Source organism: Uranotaenia lowii, chromosome 3, assembly GCF_029784155.1.
Source record: "Uranotaenia lowii strain MFRU-FL chromosome 3, ASM2978415v1, whole genome shotgun sequence".
Lineage (NCBI taxonomy): Eukaryota > Metazoa > Arthropoda > Insecta > Diptera > Culicidae > Uranotaenia > Uranotaenia lowii.
The window spans coordinates 296,112,525-296,132,248 of record NC_073693.1 but is presented as its reverse complement, the minus strand read 5'-3'; the positions used below and the strand labels follow the sequence as shown (position 1 = coordinate 296,132,248).

The 19,724-nt window shown below is 33.9% G+C and overlaps 2 protein-coding genes across 2 annotated transcripts in view; one reads left to right on the top strand and one right to left on the bottom strand.

The window, feature by feature from the left end:
* Nucleotides 1-19,724, bottom strand: part of LOC129754565 (uncharacterized) — a 383,442-nt gene that overhangs the window by 41,926 nt on the left and 321,792 nt on the right. The window lies entirely within an intron of this gene.
* LOC129754564 (polyserase-2-like) lies at nt 8,238-16,954 on the top strand. The gene is made up of 4 exons (XM_055750705.1): nt 8,238-9,171; nt 16,009-16,170; nt 16,233-16,368; nt 16,432-16,954. The coding sequence occupies exons 1-4, from the start codon at nt 8,364-8,366 to the stop codon at nt 16,925-16,927; spliced, it is 1,602 nt and encodes a 533-aa protein (XP_055606680.1). The 5' UTR covers nt 8,238-8,363; the 3' UTR covers nt 16,928-16,954.

Sequence of the window (19,724 nt, the reverse complement as noted above, 5' to 3'; positions counted from 1 at the left end):
AACGAAAATTTGACATTTAAATGATAAAAACATGATCAGAGTTCTAGAATATGACAATGTTTTGATTAAACTATTACAAAAATATGACAAAATAATAACAAAAAATCTGACAAAATAATGAAGAATGCAACACAACAAAGTTCTGACAAAAAGTATGTCAAAAATTTACAAAACGATGACATATACGACAGTAAAATGAGAAATATTTTTAAAAAATATGTCAAAAATATGAAAAAGACATTAAAAATATTCTACAAAAATATGACAAATTAGATAAAAATATGGCGAAATTATGAAAAAAAAAAAAATGACAAAATTATGACAAACAAGTCAAGTCAATTGAAAAAAAAAATTGTCAAAAACTAAAATAAAATTTTCAAAATTACATCCAGTGTAAGAAAAATAAAAGAAATAATGACAAAACAAAACAAAAATATCACGAAAATTAAAAAAAAAATGAAAAATATTTAACAAAAATATGACAAACGTATAAAAATATGACGAAATTCTGACAAAAAATTACAAAATTATGCAAGTCAAGTCAATTTAACAAAAATTGCCAAAAACTGAAAAAAATAAACAAAATTATATCCGTTGTTATAAAACTAAAAGAAAATAATGACAAAAATATAAAAAAAATGAGGGAAAATATGAAAAAACCATGATAAAAATTTGATCATTCCAATACGAAAGAGAAATGACAAAAATATGACAAACGAAAAAGTGACAAATGACAGAACTTTGCGTAAAATTCGACAAATGTTGTCAAAAATTTTGCCAAAAGCATGACAAATATAACAAAATTATTACAAAAAGATGAAAGAAGTTGATAAAATATAACTAAATTGTGACAAATGTGACAAAAAATACGACAAAATTTTGACAAAAGTGCTGAAACCTGTCAAATTTAAAACAAGGAGAAATATTTGACAAAAAAATTACAAATATGATATAACATTAACAAACAAATTACAATAAAATCACAAAAATCTGAATAACATATGATGAAACTATGAAAAAAATTATAAAGTTGGTAAAAATATGGTAAAAATTTGACAATAAAATGACAAAAATATGATAAACGTGCTAGAATATGATAAAGTTTTGACAAAACATTGAGAAAAATATGACAAAAAAAATAACAAAAAACTGACAAAACTTTGAAGAATGGGATGAAAACATAACTAAATTTTGACAAAAATATGTCGAAAAATGACAAAATGATGACAAATACGATAGTAAAAAGAGAATCATTTAACAAAAATATAATAACAATCCGAAAAAAATAATGAAATTTTTCTTACATAAACATCACAAATGTGATAAAAATATCACGATGACGAGGTATGTCAAAAAATAACAAAACTAAGACAAACTATTTCAAAATGACAAATCTGACAAAATTATTAAGAATGGGATGAGAATATAACAAAATTCATACAAAAATATGTTCAAAAAAAGACTAAATGATGACAAATATAACAGTAAAATGAGAAATAATTAACAAAAATAAGACAACAATCTTAAAAAAATATTGAAAAATATTTTACAAAAATATAACAACTGTGATAAAAAAAATGACGAAATAATGACAAAAAATGACAAAATTAAGACAAATTATTACAAAACGACAGATCTGACAAAATAATAAAGAATGTAATAAAACATATCAAAATTCTGACAAAAATATGTCAAAAAATGACAAAATGATGACAAATTTGACAGTAATATGAGAAATATTAAACAAATAAGACAAAAATCCGAAAAAATATTGAAAAATATTTTACAAAAATATAACAAATGTGATAAAAAATGACGAAGTTATAACAAAAAATGACAAAATTAAGACAAAATATGACAAAAACATAACAAAACTCTGACAAAAATATGTCAAAAAATGACAAAATGATAACAAATACGATGGTATAGTGAGAAATATTTTACAAAATATGACAAAAAATTGAAAAAAATAATGAAAAATAATTTACAAAAATATGACAATTGTGATAAAAATATGACGAAATTATGACAAAAAGTTAAAAAATTAAGACAAATTATTACAAAATGACAAATCTGACAAAACTAAGAAGAATGGGATATAATCAGATATAACAAAATTCTGACAAAATTATGTCAGAAAAGGACAAAATGATGACAAATTTAACAAAAATATGACAAGAATCCGAAAAATAATGAAAAATATTTAACAAAAATATGCTATAAATGCTATAAAAATATGACGAGATTATGGCAAAACATGAAAAAATTAAGACTTACTATTATAAAATGACAAATCTGATAAAATTATGAAGAATGGGATGAAAACATAACCAAATTCTAACAAAAATATCTGAAAATATGACAAAATAATGACAAATACAAGAATAAAATGAGAAATATTCAACAAAAATATGACAAAAATCTGAAAAAATAATGAAAAATACTTAACAAAAATATGACAAATGTGATAAAAATATGACAAAATTAAGACAAACTAATCCAAAATAAAAAATCTGACAAAATTATAAAGAATGGGATGAAAGCATAACAAAACTCTGACAAAATGATGACATATATGACATTAAAATGAAAAATATTTAACAAAAATAAGATAAAAATTCGAAAAAAATATTGAAAAATATTTTACAAAAAAATTGACAAATGTTTTAAAAATATGATGAAATTATGATAAAAATGACAAAATCAAGACAAACTGTTACAAAATGACAAATCTGACAAAATTATGAAGAATGGGATAAAAACATAACAAAATTCCGACAAAAATATGTCAAAAAATGAAAAATATGACAGTAAAACGAGAAATATTTAACAAAAAATTACAAAAATCTGGTAAAAATAATGGAAAATATTTTACAAAGATATGACAAATGTGATAAAAATATGACGAAATTAGGACAAAAAATTACAAAATCAAGACAAAACTATAAATCTGACAAATTACGAAGAATTGGATGAAAATATAACGAAAATCTGACAAAAAATATGTTAAAAAATGACAAAATGATGACAAATATGACAGTAAAATGAGAAATATTTAACAAAAATATGGCAAAAATCCAAAAAATTATTAAAAATATTTTACAAAAAACATGACAAATGTGATACAAATATGACTAAATAATGACAAAACTAAGACAAACTTTGGGCTTGTGATGTATTTTTAGATCAGTTGGCAAGTCAGTTTCTTCCAGAAACGATGTCCATTAGCTCGAATCCGCAAGAATAATTATCGAACAAAGATGTGCCGAAATAGATTTTCAGTAATTTTCCGATAAATGCATCATTAATATAAGTCGTGATTAACAAGAAGATGTTAAAACAACTATAATAAAAAAAAAAGACAGAACTATGAAAAATTTTTGAAAATTAAATGATACAAAGCTGACATAACTTTAACAAAAATAATGAAAAATGACAAAATTATGACAAAAATTTATAATAAAATGGTAAAAATCGTACAGAACTATAACAAAGTTTGGTCAATTTTTTGTCATAATATTTTCTTTTGTCATATTTTATCATATTCTATCATATTTTTGTCATAATTTTGTCATAATTTTACCATAATTTTGTCATAATTTTGTTATAATTTTGTCATATTTTAGACACTTTTGCCATATCTTTATCACATTTGTAATATTTTTGTAGTATTGTCAGACGCCTGTAATTTTAATGCCTAATTCTGTCATATTTGTTATTCGTTTAGTTATTATAGTTGTCATATTTTCCATAATATTTAAAAGTTGTTTTTTTTTAAAGATTTGTCATTGTTATAAATTTTTTGTCAGTTTTTCTTTTGATAATTTGAACAGATTGTTTCTTGTTTTTTTTTTTAATTCCTGCCATCTGTCATATTTTTTTAAAACTATTTTGTATCGTGGCTTTGTCATTTTATTGTCAGATTCATCAAATTTTTGCCATATTTTTCTCATATTTTCGTCAAAATTTTGTCATTTATCACATTTATCAAATTTTTATCATATAATTTTGTCAAAGTTTTGTAATTTGTTTTGTCATACTTTTGTCATATTTTTTTCATAATTTTGTTATATTATTGTCATTGTTTTGTTTGATTTTTTTTTCATGCGTTTTTCAGTCATTTACAATACTTTACAATTGAACGGAAGCCGCCATATTGGATTTCAAGATGGTGTACTCTAGCGTCAGAAAGCGAAAATCAACTTTTTATAATTGAGTTTTTTCTCCCTTTAACCATATTGTGAATGTTTTATGCGAGTGTTTTAAAGCATTTTGAAGTTAGAAGGAGCTTTGGATTTCTAAATGGTGTCAAAAATCTTTTTTTTCGAAGCCTTCATAAGGTCCTAGCATTCATTTCCTTTAAATTCTTCTTCATACCCCCTGCGGTCTTAATTGTTTTTTACACTCTCCTAGATCTTTTTCACGCGGTTTTCCAGTATTAACGAGCTATTTAACGCGGTTTTTCGGAGTTAAAACGCATTGTTTTTTGCACGTATCCCCCGCTCACATTTTTGATGCTGCAAACTAATAGGCTATGGTTTTTTCACATGTGAATAATTTTTGCAAAACATCGAAGGTTTTTTTTCAGTGTTGAATCGCTTCGCAATTCGCGTGCAATGTGGCCGGTCTTCAAAAACGATTTTGCGAAATTTATCCGGTGAATGAAAAGTCCGCTTCGCGCTTACTGTGTTTGTATCCTAAGAGGGGTGGAAAGTAATTATTTATCCAAGTAAGTCGTTAAAATTTTCCATTTATTTATTTCCCGAGTGAAAATCTTCTTAACAGACGGACCAGATCATGTTCAACTACTGCACGGTGTTGACGAAAAAATGGAAGAAGGGGAAGCATGAAAGGTTACATAAATGTTAGTGGAAATATGTATATTTAAATGTAAATATAGTTCTAAATGTAGTGCTTTTAAAAGATTGTTGAAAGATATTACTGTCTGGACCAGAGGGGGCCAAACCTAAGCCCTCGAGTCCCTGGTCGTTCCTCTGGAGACTCAGGGGAGGGTGGGCACACAAGGCCTTCTTTTGTGGCTAGCTCAATCTTGAGCAGGAACGGAGCTCCTCAAGGTCGGCTTTTACAAATTGCTGCTGATCAAGGACACTTCGGAATGGATTAAACACACTATCACTGAAAATTAACTTTTTACGTGTTTTATTTGATTACCTTGTGTGTTTTGTGTGGCGTGTGTCTCGTTGGGCCGGCCTTTGCTGCTGTTGACGCTACTCCTTCGGAACGCTACGGGTATTTGGGGTGTGGCTAGGCAGTTGACAAGAATTGGCGGTAACTTTGCCAATTCCTTGTCAGCTCCTCAGGCCGGAACGGATGTGGGATTCCGTTCAGCCTTCCAAATAGTGGATTCCCTTCGGGACTCGATCCTGTATTACGATGGGTGGTTGTCTGCCAAAGTGGTCCAAACTGCAAAAACGCGGTACCAGATTGGAACCTCCCCGATACTAGTTGGTCCCGGAGGGCATAAAGCATATGCTCCTAAGTTTTGGGTCCTGATTCGCTTTTCTTGAACGCGCACTGGTGTTTTTCCGCTACCGGACTTATTGAACTTTAAACTTCTGTTAGTTCAACACTTATATGGTTAGGTTAAGTCCTCTCGATACGCTACCTGGCTGTCTTGGCGATCAAAGCGGAAAGAGATCTTTTTAGCGTTAGTTTTGGTAGCTTTCCTCTCATCAGGCCGATTATACCACTTTTTTAACTTCTGGACTAATATCTTTTTAATTTGTACGTTCGTTTTATACCCGTTCTAGTACAGCATTTTGTGTATTTGTTTCAGTGTACCTGTGTTAACATGTTGTGTTCTTGTGAGTCCTGTATTTTATTTTAACTAAACCTATCTTGCTCTGATGAAATAATATTTTAACCAGTTAACTAACATTTAACTATAAACAAATAATTTAAGCAAATAAACAAATAATGATTTAATTTATGAAAACTTTACCGAGTTGAATATCGCAACGGTAACAAAGATAAACTACAAATCCGAAAATCCATTTGTACAACAATGGTATTTTGATGTGACGGCTCCATATCATAATGATTATTCATTTGAATGGTTTGAATATCATTTGAAAAAAAAAGTTGGACGCATATTTCTTTGATTTTTTATTCTATTTGTGTAAAACTTTGACAAAAAAAAACGTAAAAAAGGAAAAGTTCAAATCCAGCTGACACGCTAGAATTTTGAATTTTTTCAAAACCAAAACGTCGACGCTGGAGAACGCTGCTGTTTAGAACAAGTTTTGCGTTTTAGTACAATGCCTTCATTGACGCGACGCACCATTATGTTGGCTCAAACGGAAAATGGTATCCAAAAAATGAAATGTCAACGCGACGCTGCTGACGCGACGCGACGTCCGACGGGCTATTGTGCGGGCGACTTTATTCTTTGCTTTATCAGAACCAGGATGAGCACAGCTACGGGTGTGTTAAGACACCAAAACTCGGAATCGACCATCTTGTAACAGATAAACGCAATGTTTACAAAAAATACAAGCGAAGGCTGATAGTTGAACAACTGGCTGTCAAAATTTAGCGCTCCGTCTCCACCACTACGTCTTCCACCACTGAGAAATTTTTGCCTTGCCTAGCCTACTTTTTCACAAAATGCTTACACTCGCAGCTGTAATCATCCTGATCAGAACTGTGCCAAGATTTTCAATAAAGCACTTTTTTTACGGTGTAATCGACGAGACCAGGTGAAGACGCTGGCTCCGGATCGTCAACAGTGGAGGTCTTTTACCACGGCCCTATGCATCGGAGGATTGGCGCGGAATTAAGTTAAGTTAAGTAAATCTGGCATCAACTTTGCATGTTACTTTTTTGATGTTCCTAAACTAATTTAGGTCTCCAGAAGTATGACTCAAGAGATTAAAGTCATGCATTCTGAAGACCTAAGATTGATAATTTGGGATACTTTAAATGGTGAGTCTGTTATATGTAGGGGAGAGTGGGGATACTTGATCCCCTTTTCTTAGTTTCACCATATCTATTTGGAAAAAAATGGCAACTCGCACTCTTTTACATTTTTTGACAGCGTGTAACTTCAAGTTTCTATGCTCCTAAAAATAAAACGATACTTGAACCCGTAGATGAACTAGAAGCATCTTCGTAGGAGTAAAAAAATTGCGATATTTTTGAAGTTAAGGGAGACTTGATCCTTTATTCGGGAAGCCCTAGTCCATGGAAAAAATCAAACAAAATCCCAAGATAGAATGTTATTTGACTATTTTAGTCAGGTTTGTTCTCATTTCACAATCTACAATTGTCAGAAAAAAAATCTATAGCTTATTCTCAACCCTTATGACATTGCATACTTACGGGCGCATTTTTTTTTAAAAACAAGAGAAAATCAATTATTCTAGCCCTTTTCTTCAGATAATTGATGGATGAATATTGGCTATTGGATAAATATTAGTAATCTCGTAATCAGCAATGACCACGATCCATTGAGAAGAAGAATATAACGGGATCGTTTGTACCCATATATTAGGGATCAATTGTACCCAAAATCAACATTTTAGAAAACTTTTTCTGAAAAAAGTTGGGAGTTTTCCATCACTTTGAAAATATTGAGTTTGGAAGTTCATTTTACACTCGAAACATCGATGCATTGGAATAAATATTTTTGTTATAATATTTCCATGTTAGGAACATTTTAAAATGATGAATAAAGATCTTCAAGTCACATTTTGTGAAATGTTTCAAACAATGTTCAATAACCCAAAAGTTATTTTGTTAAAAATTTTTTAGCTTCAACCATTTCTGTTTTGTTCCATTTGGCACATTTTTCTAGAACATTTGATATTTGTACGACATTCCAGTTTGAAGATATAGCTAAGGAATCAAGTATCCCCAGGAATCAAGTACCCTCATTCTCCCCTACATGTTTTTATTTACTTTTTTGATTCGACTCATTATTAAAAATAGCTATGATGATAATTCCTTAGTTTTGTTCCACTGATAACGCTTTATTTTCAGGCTTTCCTGGAATTTTTTAGCTGAATGTTTACGCACTACATTTATTGAGTCACTTTGTACTTATCAACTAATTTCGGATTGCTAGCACGGTTCTGATAACGGTCACTTTTTAACGAACGACACGTCATATTCGCGGACTAATCTGTCGTCGTAATGTATATATTTTGGATCCGGAGAACTCGCAACAGAAATTTTTCAAGCAAGGATCAGTCCTATTCGAGATGCTGCCGAGAAAACTTATAGAATGTATTTCAGTATTGTTGGCGTTCTACGCACAGCTTTCTGTCGGTGACACCCAACAGCATCCCCGATCCTGTGGAATTCCCCAGATATCGTCCAGAGGATCTTTAATCCGGGGAAAAATGGCTCGCCGAGGAGATTGGCCCTGGCATGTAGGGCTGTTTCACAAGAAAACCAAGTACATCTGCGGAGGAACCCTGATCAGCGAAAGCTTCGTGCTGACAGCTGCCCATTGCTTGTACGATGATCAGAACGGTCAATTTGTTGGTACCCGAGGAATTTGGGTGCGTCTAGGGATGTTCAACTTGGACCACTCACTTACGGATCGCGATGTTCAAAAACGTCGGGTTAGTCGGATTTCTCAGCACACTGAATGGGATCGAGCTGCGCTGAAGAATGATATCGCGCTTTTGAAGTTGCAAGTAACCGCAGAATTCACGGATTACGTCTATCCGGCCTGTGTTAATCGTCGGGGATTGATCGGAATGAATGGAACCGCTGTTGGTTGGGGAAGAACCGAGTACAGTGAGTTATCGACGACGCTGAAAATGTCTACGCTATCAGTTATAGATGAGACAGAGTGTTTGGCTAGTGATCCAGATTTTTTCGGGCCAAGGCTTGGTCGCGGAATATTTTGTGCAGGTCAGAAGCACGAAATGACGGTTTGTGATGGCGATGGTGGGGGAGGATTGTTTTTTAGACGCAATGACATTTGGTTCTTGGGTGGAATCGATTCATTCAAGAAGGCTCGCACCTTGAATGATTCTGCTTGTGAGCCTCATGGGTTTGCAGGTTTTACCGACGTGGCCCGGTACCTGTCCTGGATGAGTAACGTTACATCGATTGATTTCGAGACCGATGACTTCATCACACTGCCATCGAGATCGAAGGATCCAGTAATCAACAACTTCAGACGTGTTGCCGATGAAAGTAAGTAGAAGGTACTGGAGCGGTAAGGGTTAAGAGTTAAGCGTTGAATACAACTTTTTAGAACCATCTGAACCCTAACCTAGCATAAACGAATGAACTTTTTCGTTTGGTAGAGGAGCCGCTGAATTTTCACGCTAACCATCGGAATCTCGAATGAGTGCCTAGAAAGTTTTTTACACCATGACGGTGACGCCCTAAGTGTGTATGCACAGATGACAATGTTCCTGATTTTTCTGAATTTGTACGATTTTCTGAGGTATTTCCTCATTAATCTGATAAACCATACTTTTTCCTAGATTTTTTTTAAAGCCTATTGATCTCTGATTGTTGTATAAAAATTTAATGACTCAAAAAAGGTTACCACTTTTGAATCCGCTTTGAGCCTGATTTGACAACCTTTTGTAATGAATCTTCGGCTCTCCCTTTCCCGATGTGCATCCTTTTCATTCGCTTTTGTTGCTGATGATTTGTGTATGGACGTAGGGTGGTCCAAAAGTAGATCTATGTTTCCCTGGGGCTAAAATCTTTATTTGTTTTGTCAGAAGACCCAGCTAAATTTCAGCTCATATGTTGACTCTACACAGCAAAAATTATTTCCTCTAAAATTACGCAAATATCCTGTAACAAAAAGGAGCAGGACATTTACCGTAATTTTACAGGTCGAAAACATGGATACGTGACATTCAATTTTTAGTGTACAACTTTTTTACAGGACATTTGCTGTAATAATAAATAAATCTTCGTTAACTTTCAAGGAAAACAATTGAAAATTACAGGTTTTGTTAATTACAGGTGATTTGTTTTAAAGGTTGCAATTTTCATTGACACGTAATAGTCAATTTTTTTTCTGTGTAAGGGGTAACTCAACGTACCTCAACACAACAAATTTAATTTTCTTAATCTAGACGCGATTTCACACATATCCTTTAAAATCGTGCGACGATTTGTCGTGATCCCATGATTCTTATAAATCTCAATTCAGAGATTCACTCAGACACGTCTGTCGCTCACAAGAATACATCAATGTCTGATTTTGTTTTGTTTACTTTTCGTAGCATTCCTTCCAGTGTTGCCACATATTTTTAAAATATATTTTCATTACTTTTTTATTTTATTTTGTACATTCTTCATCTTCTCTGAATTTTTCTCACCTCTAATCGTAAATTGAAACATTTATAATTTGGAAAAAGTGTAAAGTTTATTTATTACTTTTATATATATTCCTCTGTTACCTTATATCATCACTATACTTGTTCACCTACATTCTCAATAAAACGACGAATTTTATTCGATTTTGAAACCGGAGTCAAAACATACCAAAGAAAAAATTTCAGCAGCAATCCTAGAATCTGTGATTTTCAGTCATCCATCTTACTACCAGAATCAAAATGATTGAAAAACAATGGCAGCAGCTTTGAAAAATTTCGCTCTCCCAGTCTCTCCGTCGTATTAACGGGAGGAACAAACAATCAGTAGCAGCAGGCTTAAAAATCTGCGCGTTCTATGCCAATCCGTCTTTTTCTAGTGAAAGGCCAAATCAAAACAGCCAAACAGCAGCAGCAAACACGCTTGAAAATCTGCACAGCCCAAGCCAATCCGTCTATTTCCATCAGAAGGCCAAATCAAAAAAACAGACAGCAGCCACAGCCTTAAAAATTTGCACTTCCTGAGCCAATTCGTCTTTTCCCACCGGAAAACCTATTAAGAAACAAACAATCTGCACTTTTTCAGTCTATCCGCCTTTTTTACTGGAGGAACAAACAATCATAGCAACTGCCTTAAAAATCTGCGCTTTTCCAGTCGCTCCATCTAAGTTACCGGCGCCGGAACCATTTTTGAACAACCTGAGCACCAGGCTTGCAAATCTGTGCTGATCTTACCAACTACGCCATTGTCGTGATTTCACGGTTCTTATGAATATCAATTCAAAGATTCACTCAGACACGTCTATCGCTCATAATAATAGATCAATGACTGACTTGTGTTTTTGTTTACAGCTCGTAGCTTCTCTTTCACAGTTGCCACATATTTGTTTTATTTATTTTCATTACATTTTTTATTTTGCAAATTTTTCATCTCACCTCTACACAAGAGAAGTATGTTAACCCTCTAGTACCCTACAAAGATTGCGGAAATAAATTCTGTTTTTTGGGAAAAAATATGTCTTTCTGTTATTTTAACCAAAACTTCTATGATGGTTTTATGTGCTTTTCCATAATTTCATTGAAAAGGCATTTTCAAATTGTATTTTTTTATACTTTTTTCACGATAAAAATGAAAAACAAACTTTATATCTTATCAAACTTTTCCCTTTTAAAGTTTAAAATAAGCTTTTTTTGTCTTTATTTGAGAGGTTTTCAGCCACAGGCTGGTTCGCCTCCGAAAACAAAAAAATCATATGATTATTCTGTGACACAGATTTTGTGATTAAAATTTGCTGAAAATTCTGTAAATTCATAGATTTTTCTATGATTTGCCACCTTGTACCTAACCCCGCCTTTAGATGGGGTCAACTTAAATTGGCATAAAATCAACGCCATGCCAATTACAAATTAGTTACTTTTTACGTTCAAAGATTCAAAATATGTTAGTCTAACAATCCATACTAATGAAAATTGTTTGGTTAGCAGTTGTCAAAAACTACAGCTAAGAGAAGCTTAAAAACACGAGAAAACTGGAAATGGACCTATTTTTCGAATAATCATCAATTTAACGGCATCAGAAATCCATGATTCATGTGTTTTTCGATTTAAAATAATGATTGGCAGTTAGGTCTCAGAGTTACCACCATGATTAATCTAGTATAGTGGTCTCACATGCCAAATCGCACGTTCAGCCACATTGCAAAAAGATGTGACAGCTGGCTGAAGTGTTTACGAAAAAAGGGATCCAGGGATGCCAGGTGTTTGAGATACAAAATCAGAGAAATCTGTAAAAAAAAGTCTTTGAATATTTGTACATGTCGTAGAACAAAGATTATAAGATTAAAATTCAAATTGGGTTTTAGTTTATTTTATTTTATTTAAACTAGACTTTCGGAAATAAAGAAATGATTTGAGAATTCAATGAATTCATTTTATTCGAAACACTTTTTTGTATCTTATATAATAATACACTCACTTTTGGGATGCTCCGAAATAGCTGTGATTAATCGTGATAATAGGAAGGATCTTCTAAGGGTGGACCAAACAACCATAATTCTAAACCGGATGTTGAGGGCATCAAGGTCGGACTCAGGGTGTTCACCATCGAAGCGGCAGTCGAGGCTACATCATGCGCTACGACACTGCCACCTCTGACGCCGCCCCCTCCACCACCCTTCAGCTCATCGGTTCCCTCGTTCAAAAGGGCCAAAAACTCCATCTGGTTTTCCCATATGATACCCATCAGATCCGGATTACTCGATTGAATCTTCTGGAGCAGCGATGGCAATAAACGGGGGTCCTCTTGAAGCAGCTGTTTCATCTCGATGAAGATCAGATGTTCCTGCAGGAAGGCCTGCCGCTTCTCGGACGATGGAATGTCATGCCTCGCCATGTTACTATCCGATTCGATGACTTTGGAAGAAAATAGTATTGAATAAACATAAATCTGTTATAAGTAATAGATAATTAATGTTACTCAATGCTACCGACAAAACTGGCACAATCGTCTATTGGTCCAACGTCTTCCAGCGTTGCTTACCAGCATTGAATTCAGCCGGAAGAATTTTTCCACTTCTATGGACTATATTTACAAAAATCAAGGCGAAATCTTTGACTGAGCAATATCTTGATGATTGGCAAAACTCCGTGTCCCAGCCAGCTTTCAAATTTCGGCTGCGTTTCGCCTCCACCGCCGCATCCAACTCTCTTCTACTTTTTGCCAAAGTGAGACCACCATATTAGATTCATCATGGCTACCACCATTCTGGATTAATTTCTTGAGAAAAAAAATGAGCCCCTGTGCTTAAGCAATTTTTGAAAAAATTGTCAACTTTTCATTCTCTATTTATAAAAACTTCAAATCCTTCTTTTGTCACTCGGAGTTGGTACATCGCGAGGGCAGGAGTTAAAAAAATATAGCGAAAAACAAATAAATTGGAATAAATTGCCCGAAAGCGAAAAAAGAAATTGATATTTGTTGCAGCCTAATTTGTTTATGTAAAACAAAGGTTGTTGGTAGTCATAAAACTAAACTTTTGCGATTTTTCAGCTAAAAAAAGGGTTCTGTTCACAGAAAAAAAAATTTGACTATTTCTTGTCACTGAAACTTCAACCTTTAAAATAAATCACCTGTAATTAAATAAACCTGCAATTTTAAATTGTGTTCCTTGAAAGTTAACGAAGATTCATTTATTATTACGGCAAATGTCCTGTAAAAAAGTTGTACACTAAAAATTGAATGTCACGTATCCATGTTTTCGACCTGTAAAATTACGGTAAATGTCCTGCTCCTTTTTGTTACAGGATATTTGCGTAATTTTACAGGAAATAGTTTTGCTGTGTAGGGTCAATCTCAAGAGTGAGCGTTAAAATCACCTAGCCGTTCAACATTGAATAAGACCACGAGGTTACTCGGATTTGTTATAGTTTTTGGACTACCCTTGCGCCGGACATACTTCTTTTCTACCCTTATAAATTTTTGGTCGTAACACGTATCATCAACGGTCTTCTAATGAAATGTGTGAAGTTACGTCTACATAAAGAAAAACAAAATGCATGCGCTTAAGAATAAGAACCAGAACAAATTTGGCATGGGATCTTCTGGGAGGAGGAAAAACTATTTTTGCCTCCAAGTTTTTAAATTCTGAATCATATCCCAATTTTTTGGATCAGTTCAATGGACTGGGTTGGTAGCATTTTTTACTCAGGACCTTCTTAAAACAGAAAACGAGGATGAATCAGGATATTATCGCATTCGCCAAATTGACAATTTTGTGGTCACCACTGCAAAATATGATCACATGGTCAATATGAACACCGATACAATCAATTTTAACACAGAAACCAACTAAAACCAGGTTCTTTTTAAAAATAAGGGAAAAACTAATGCTTATAGACTTCTCAGAATCAGGAAAATCCAGGAAAATCTCTGTGTTTAAATGTTTGAATCATCCGGTGTAATAAACAAAAGAGGCTCATGCGTTGTATTTGATATTGATATTGATAGAATGGGTCGATTCACGATGACGTAATTCCATTTTGAGTGACAGTTCGCAGGTCCTGTTTAAAAATTGAGAGAAATGAGGTGCGATGATTTTTTTTGTGTGTGGCTGCCCGGTCAAGAAATGGAACTCAAAACTCAGTTTAAGAATAGCTAAAAATGAAGTCACATTTTGTGAACCAAATTAAGCGCACTTTCCTTAACGATAATCTCTCTGGAAATGAACAGAAATTTGAAAATTCTTAAAAAGCTCGAAAAGAAGGTTTATTGGTATGTTTCAACATATGTTTAAACCCCTTTTTTCAACATGTTTCTTTTGAACCTATCCAATTTGCATTAAATATTCTGGGGCAGCGCTCCTCCTTGGAAAAAAAATCCCATTGAATGTCTAAATGCGGAAGCTTCTAATGAATTTAAATGTGCCGAATCGCATGTCCGGAGCCTTCTTGTGTAATTTTAACCAGAAGCTGTAAACATATGCACATACTTGTACGACGCCACTTTTTAGGGACAAAAGAATCCAATATAGGAAATTTTTCGTTTTACGTACTGAAAGAAAAGGTTGAACTATTCTAAAATTTTACGATTTGATATTTCCGAGGCATAAAAATTGCTTCAGATGGTTAAATTCTAAAGTCTTAATCTATTAGGTTTATGTTTTCCACCGTAGATGCTGTATAGAATTTTAATTTTTTTTTCGGTCTTGGATGTAGATCAAACAACTATTGTTTTTTAAATACCCGACGTTTTGACCAGTTTTGATGGTCTTTTTCAAGTGAAGTAGAAGTTGTATTACAGAAATTGTATTATGAGCGTTGTTAAAGATTTATAAAATGTAGTGTGTGACTTACTTTGCTGTCTGTTGTATTTGTCGAATTCGTTTTTGTCCAACGGCTAGGTGTCCATTGATTGCTGCTCGTCTGTTATAAATGAAGTTTTGTTATCGGTTTATGTTCATACATACATACATTCATTAAAATTCTAAATTTCTTACATTTTTCACCGGATGGAAAAGTTTTTTCTCATCCGTGTCACTATGGTTGAACTGTTAACGTTCAATTTGAATTAAGATAGAGTATGAGTATGAATTAGTATGAAGTGTGAAGAATGTGGATATTATTAAACCTAAAGCTTTCTGATTGAGTTTTAGCCCAGACACTAGAAACCAAAGCTCAATTTCTCCTACACAAACTCAATCAGAAAGCTTAAGCTCTAATAATACCCACATTATTCACACTTCATACTAATTCATACTCATACTCCATCTTAATTCAAATTGAACGTTAACAGTGCGACCATAGTGACACGGATGAGAAAAAATCTTTTCCATCCGGTGAAAAACGTAAGAAATTTAGAATTTTAATGAATGTATGTATGTAGGAACATAAACCGATAACAAAACTCCACTTATAACAGACCAGCAGCAATCAATGGACACCTAGCCATTGGACAAAAACGAACTCGACAAAAACAACAGACAGCAAAGTGAGTCACACACTACATTTTATAAATCTTTAACAACGCTCATAATATAATTTCTGTAATAAAACTTCTAGTTCCCTTGAAAAAGACCATCAAAACTGGTCGAAACGTCTGGTATTTCAAAAACAATAGTTGTTTGATCTACATCCAAGACCGAAAAAAGCCAAATTTAAAAGCCTTAATCTATTTGTTCCAAATTTCTTTTCACAGAATGCAGCGAATACCGACAGAATAACACCGAAAACGAGGAAATCGTGGGTGGAAACATGGCCATCATACATGACGGTCCCGATCAAACATGTTTGGCTAACATCATCAGTCCTCGTTATTTGCTCAGCACTAGTAGCTGCATTCGTTCGAGTCTTGCAGAAGGTTTGTAACTTACAAACCCACCCACTTTTCCCTTGTTTTTCTCATTAAGTTCCTACTTTCAGCCAACTTAAGTGCAACTTTTCCTGAATTAAACCTGACCCTATCAGGGTTGGACCCAGTTTTCCCACCAAACTACCCCCCGCAACAATTCGACAGAAACCCTCCAATGCTCATCGATTTACAGACGAACTTCTACCAGTGAGATGTCTTCTTCCTGATTTATAGTTTAGTTTTACATATTGAATTTTATTTCTTTTTCAGATTTTTCCCATATATCTCCTGTCTCTGGACCGATCTTGACGAAAGCTCGTCAGCATTTCTCGATGGCTTTGAATATCTAGCCGCCCGAGAAGGAACTGAGACGACGATAGCGCTATCAGAAGACGAAAGACATCTGTTTGCCTTTAGCCAATTCTCTTGTGATGTAGGTCGCAATATTTTGGGGACTGGGTTGCACCTCAAAAAAGACGGGGAATCTTTCTACCGGATGGTCGGATTGTTGGTTGACTGCAAAGCGTCCCACTTCGTCCGAATAGATCCGTTACTGGACTGGATAACTGGCGTTGTTTGGCCCAAAGAAAATTTGAATACGGATATTGTTGCCCGTAATTCAGAAGATTACAAGGAATCACTGGAAGTTGATGATGAAGATGCTAGTACGACGCCACCACCGGAGGATGCGTTTCCGAAGTTATGTGCCATGATCAGAGGGCGTCGTGGAGAATCGTTTTGTTCGGGTTCGAATATAAAAGCGTGAGGTAGATTTAAAGAAATTTCACATCAACTTGACTAATCTTATATTACTTGAATCGTGGAGTCTAAAAAGCTTAATAAACAGTATTCAAAAAAACCAAATTACCTAATTGTTTTTCTTTCACTCTTTTACTTCTACACGTTTTGACTTCAAAACTGATTTTTTCTGATCCAAATTACATTTTTCACGATCGATAGTAAACTCATACCTATCTGATTCTGCCACTTTAAAAAGGTTAGTCCGTGCTTAAGTATTTGATGAAAATGCTTCTCGTCAAAATTCAAACTCGCTTATTATCAAAATCTGTCTTTTTTTTAATCTTATTCTACAAATATATGAACATTCAAATTTTGAAATGTTCTTACCTGAAGAACATAATGTTTACAGATAAGGCTGTAAAAAAAAATCATCAAACCAAAATCACATTGATTCAATTGATGTTCAATTCTCATGCTTTAATTTCCCAGGTCAAAAATTTTATTTGGCGACGGCTCGGGGGGATGTACCTGCAAAATTTAAGTTCGTGTTTGCGGATAAATTCGCCCGCAAGTACATGATTTGGCAGGGGATATGCAGTTGTGGACAGAAAACCAAAGTCTTTCTCACTGACAAGACAATGACATCAGAAGTCTACAAAAAAGAGTGCCTACAGAAACGGACTCTGCCGTTTATTCGTGCCCACGACCGTCCAGTAATGTTTTGGCCGGACCTCGCAAGCTGCCATTACAGCAAAACGGTTATGGAATGGTACGCAACGAACGGGGTCAGCGTAATACCGAAGGACCTCAACCCCCCAAACTGCCCCCAGTTCCGGCCGATAGAGAAATACTGGGCAATCACGAAGCGGAGGCTTAAGGCAAAGGGAAAACTTGTTAGGAACATGACTCAAATGAAGAACTGGTGGAATCAAATCGCCAAAACGGTGGACGAAAAGGGTGTGCGCCGCCTAATGTGCCGTATTACGGGAAAAGTACGAGAATTTCTTCGAAACAGCAATGAATAATTTTTTTAATTTTTTTTTATGAAAGAGTAAAGAAAATGCTACATTTGTATGAAAAACAAATTATGAATTCGTTAATAAATGACTGAACTACACGCAATTGTTTGTGTTCCAATATTAAATGAAGCAGACTTTAAATAACCGCCGACCACATCCTGGAAATCAATGAGATTTTTACAAAAGTATGTATGTTGTTGAAATTATATTTGGGATTTAAGTAGGTATCTGTTAGGTCATCATTTTGTATTGCGTTGGTTTTCCGAAAACGGCATCCAGGTGGTTCTTATGGAAAACTAGCTGAATTTACCTGGCCGTGCTAGGGTTCACTTAAAATTAATTTATACCTCAACCTCTCCTTTTCTTCATCATAATTTATTGTCTTTTATTTGGACACCTATACTTTGGCAGCCAAATGGGTCATGTTGAATTTCGAAACCGACTATATACATTTTGTAGATTGGCCCAAAAACCTGACCTGCAAACTGAATTGAACTAACCGTTTTTCAGAAAACTGGCTTTTTTTTTTTTTTTTTTTTTGTTTCGATTATAGTCGTTTTACCATCTTTATGGCATTCGCGACTTTATCAACGTTGCAGTTGGCGGATCGTTATTGAAAAACTATCCGGTACAACTGTGTTCGATGTTTACTCTTGGGCTCGAACTCGCGGACATCGGCTCAGGAGACAACAGACTTGCCAACTGAGCTATATCACAAGCCCTGGAGAAAACTGGCTGTTTTTGGGCAATTTGACTAAACCTCAGAAAGTTGCACTAAAGCTAAATTTTTTTTTTGAGATAAGACCACATCTGGACGTATCATGCATTTCTAAGTCATTTTGCATCGAAACTAAAATTTCGATTTTCTGAATTTCCTTTAGCCCCCCCCCCCCGGTTGTTCAAGCTGATTTTCGACAGAAAAAATCTTTTTCAGATAACACCAGATTTTGACGTTTTATGCATTCTTAACTCATTTGGCATCGAAATTATAATTTCCTATTTCCTTTGGTCACCCTCATGATGATTTTAGAGGGTTAAAATACCGAATTTTTGAGCGCTTTGAGGCATCCATAAATCAAGTCCGATTGAGTTGAAATTTGGCACAGGTCAGTTTTTCGGGTGAATTTACAACAGAGTATTTTTGTTACAAGGTTCCATACATCGAGCGTGAAATTAGCCCACATCAAGAGTAGGCCCAACTTTTTCATTTTACAGTTCCCGTTTTTTCTCGGTTTCCCTGGTTTTCCCGGTCATAAGTTGATGGTTTTTAATTCTTCGATTTAGTCAATATATGGCTATGTTCCCAATTTATTTTAATTAATTTTTTTTATACTCATATCATTGAACAAATATCATTTGAAAATTCACAATCATTCTCTTAAAATATGAAAAAGCTTTGAAAAAATTGAAACATATTCCTCAGGGATATTTTAGAATCAAATTTAAAGAAATGCTATGTTTAACAGGACTTTTCAATATACCAGTCGTCATTATGGTCATGGTAGGGACCAAATAGTAATCAAATGTGATATTCATTTTTTGAAAAGTTACAGTTATAAACTGCCAGTTTAATTATTATACCTACTAATACCTATAACTCCCTCGTCACAGTAAATTCAGATAAATTGTTGTTTTCAACTATTCAACATTCAGTAATGGATGCATTTTCAGGTATAATAATTTTTTTTTCCTTAAATCAAAATAAGCTGTTGTACAAAACTTCATCAATTTCTTAAATCTGTTGACATGAGATTATAAGAAGGGTTCCATTCTCCTATTTTAAAATGGAAAAAAAAACCCATA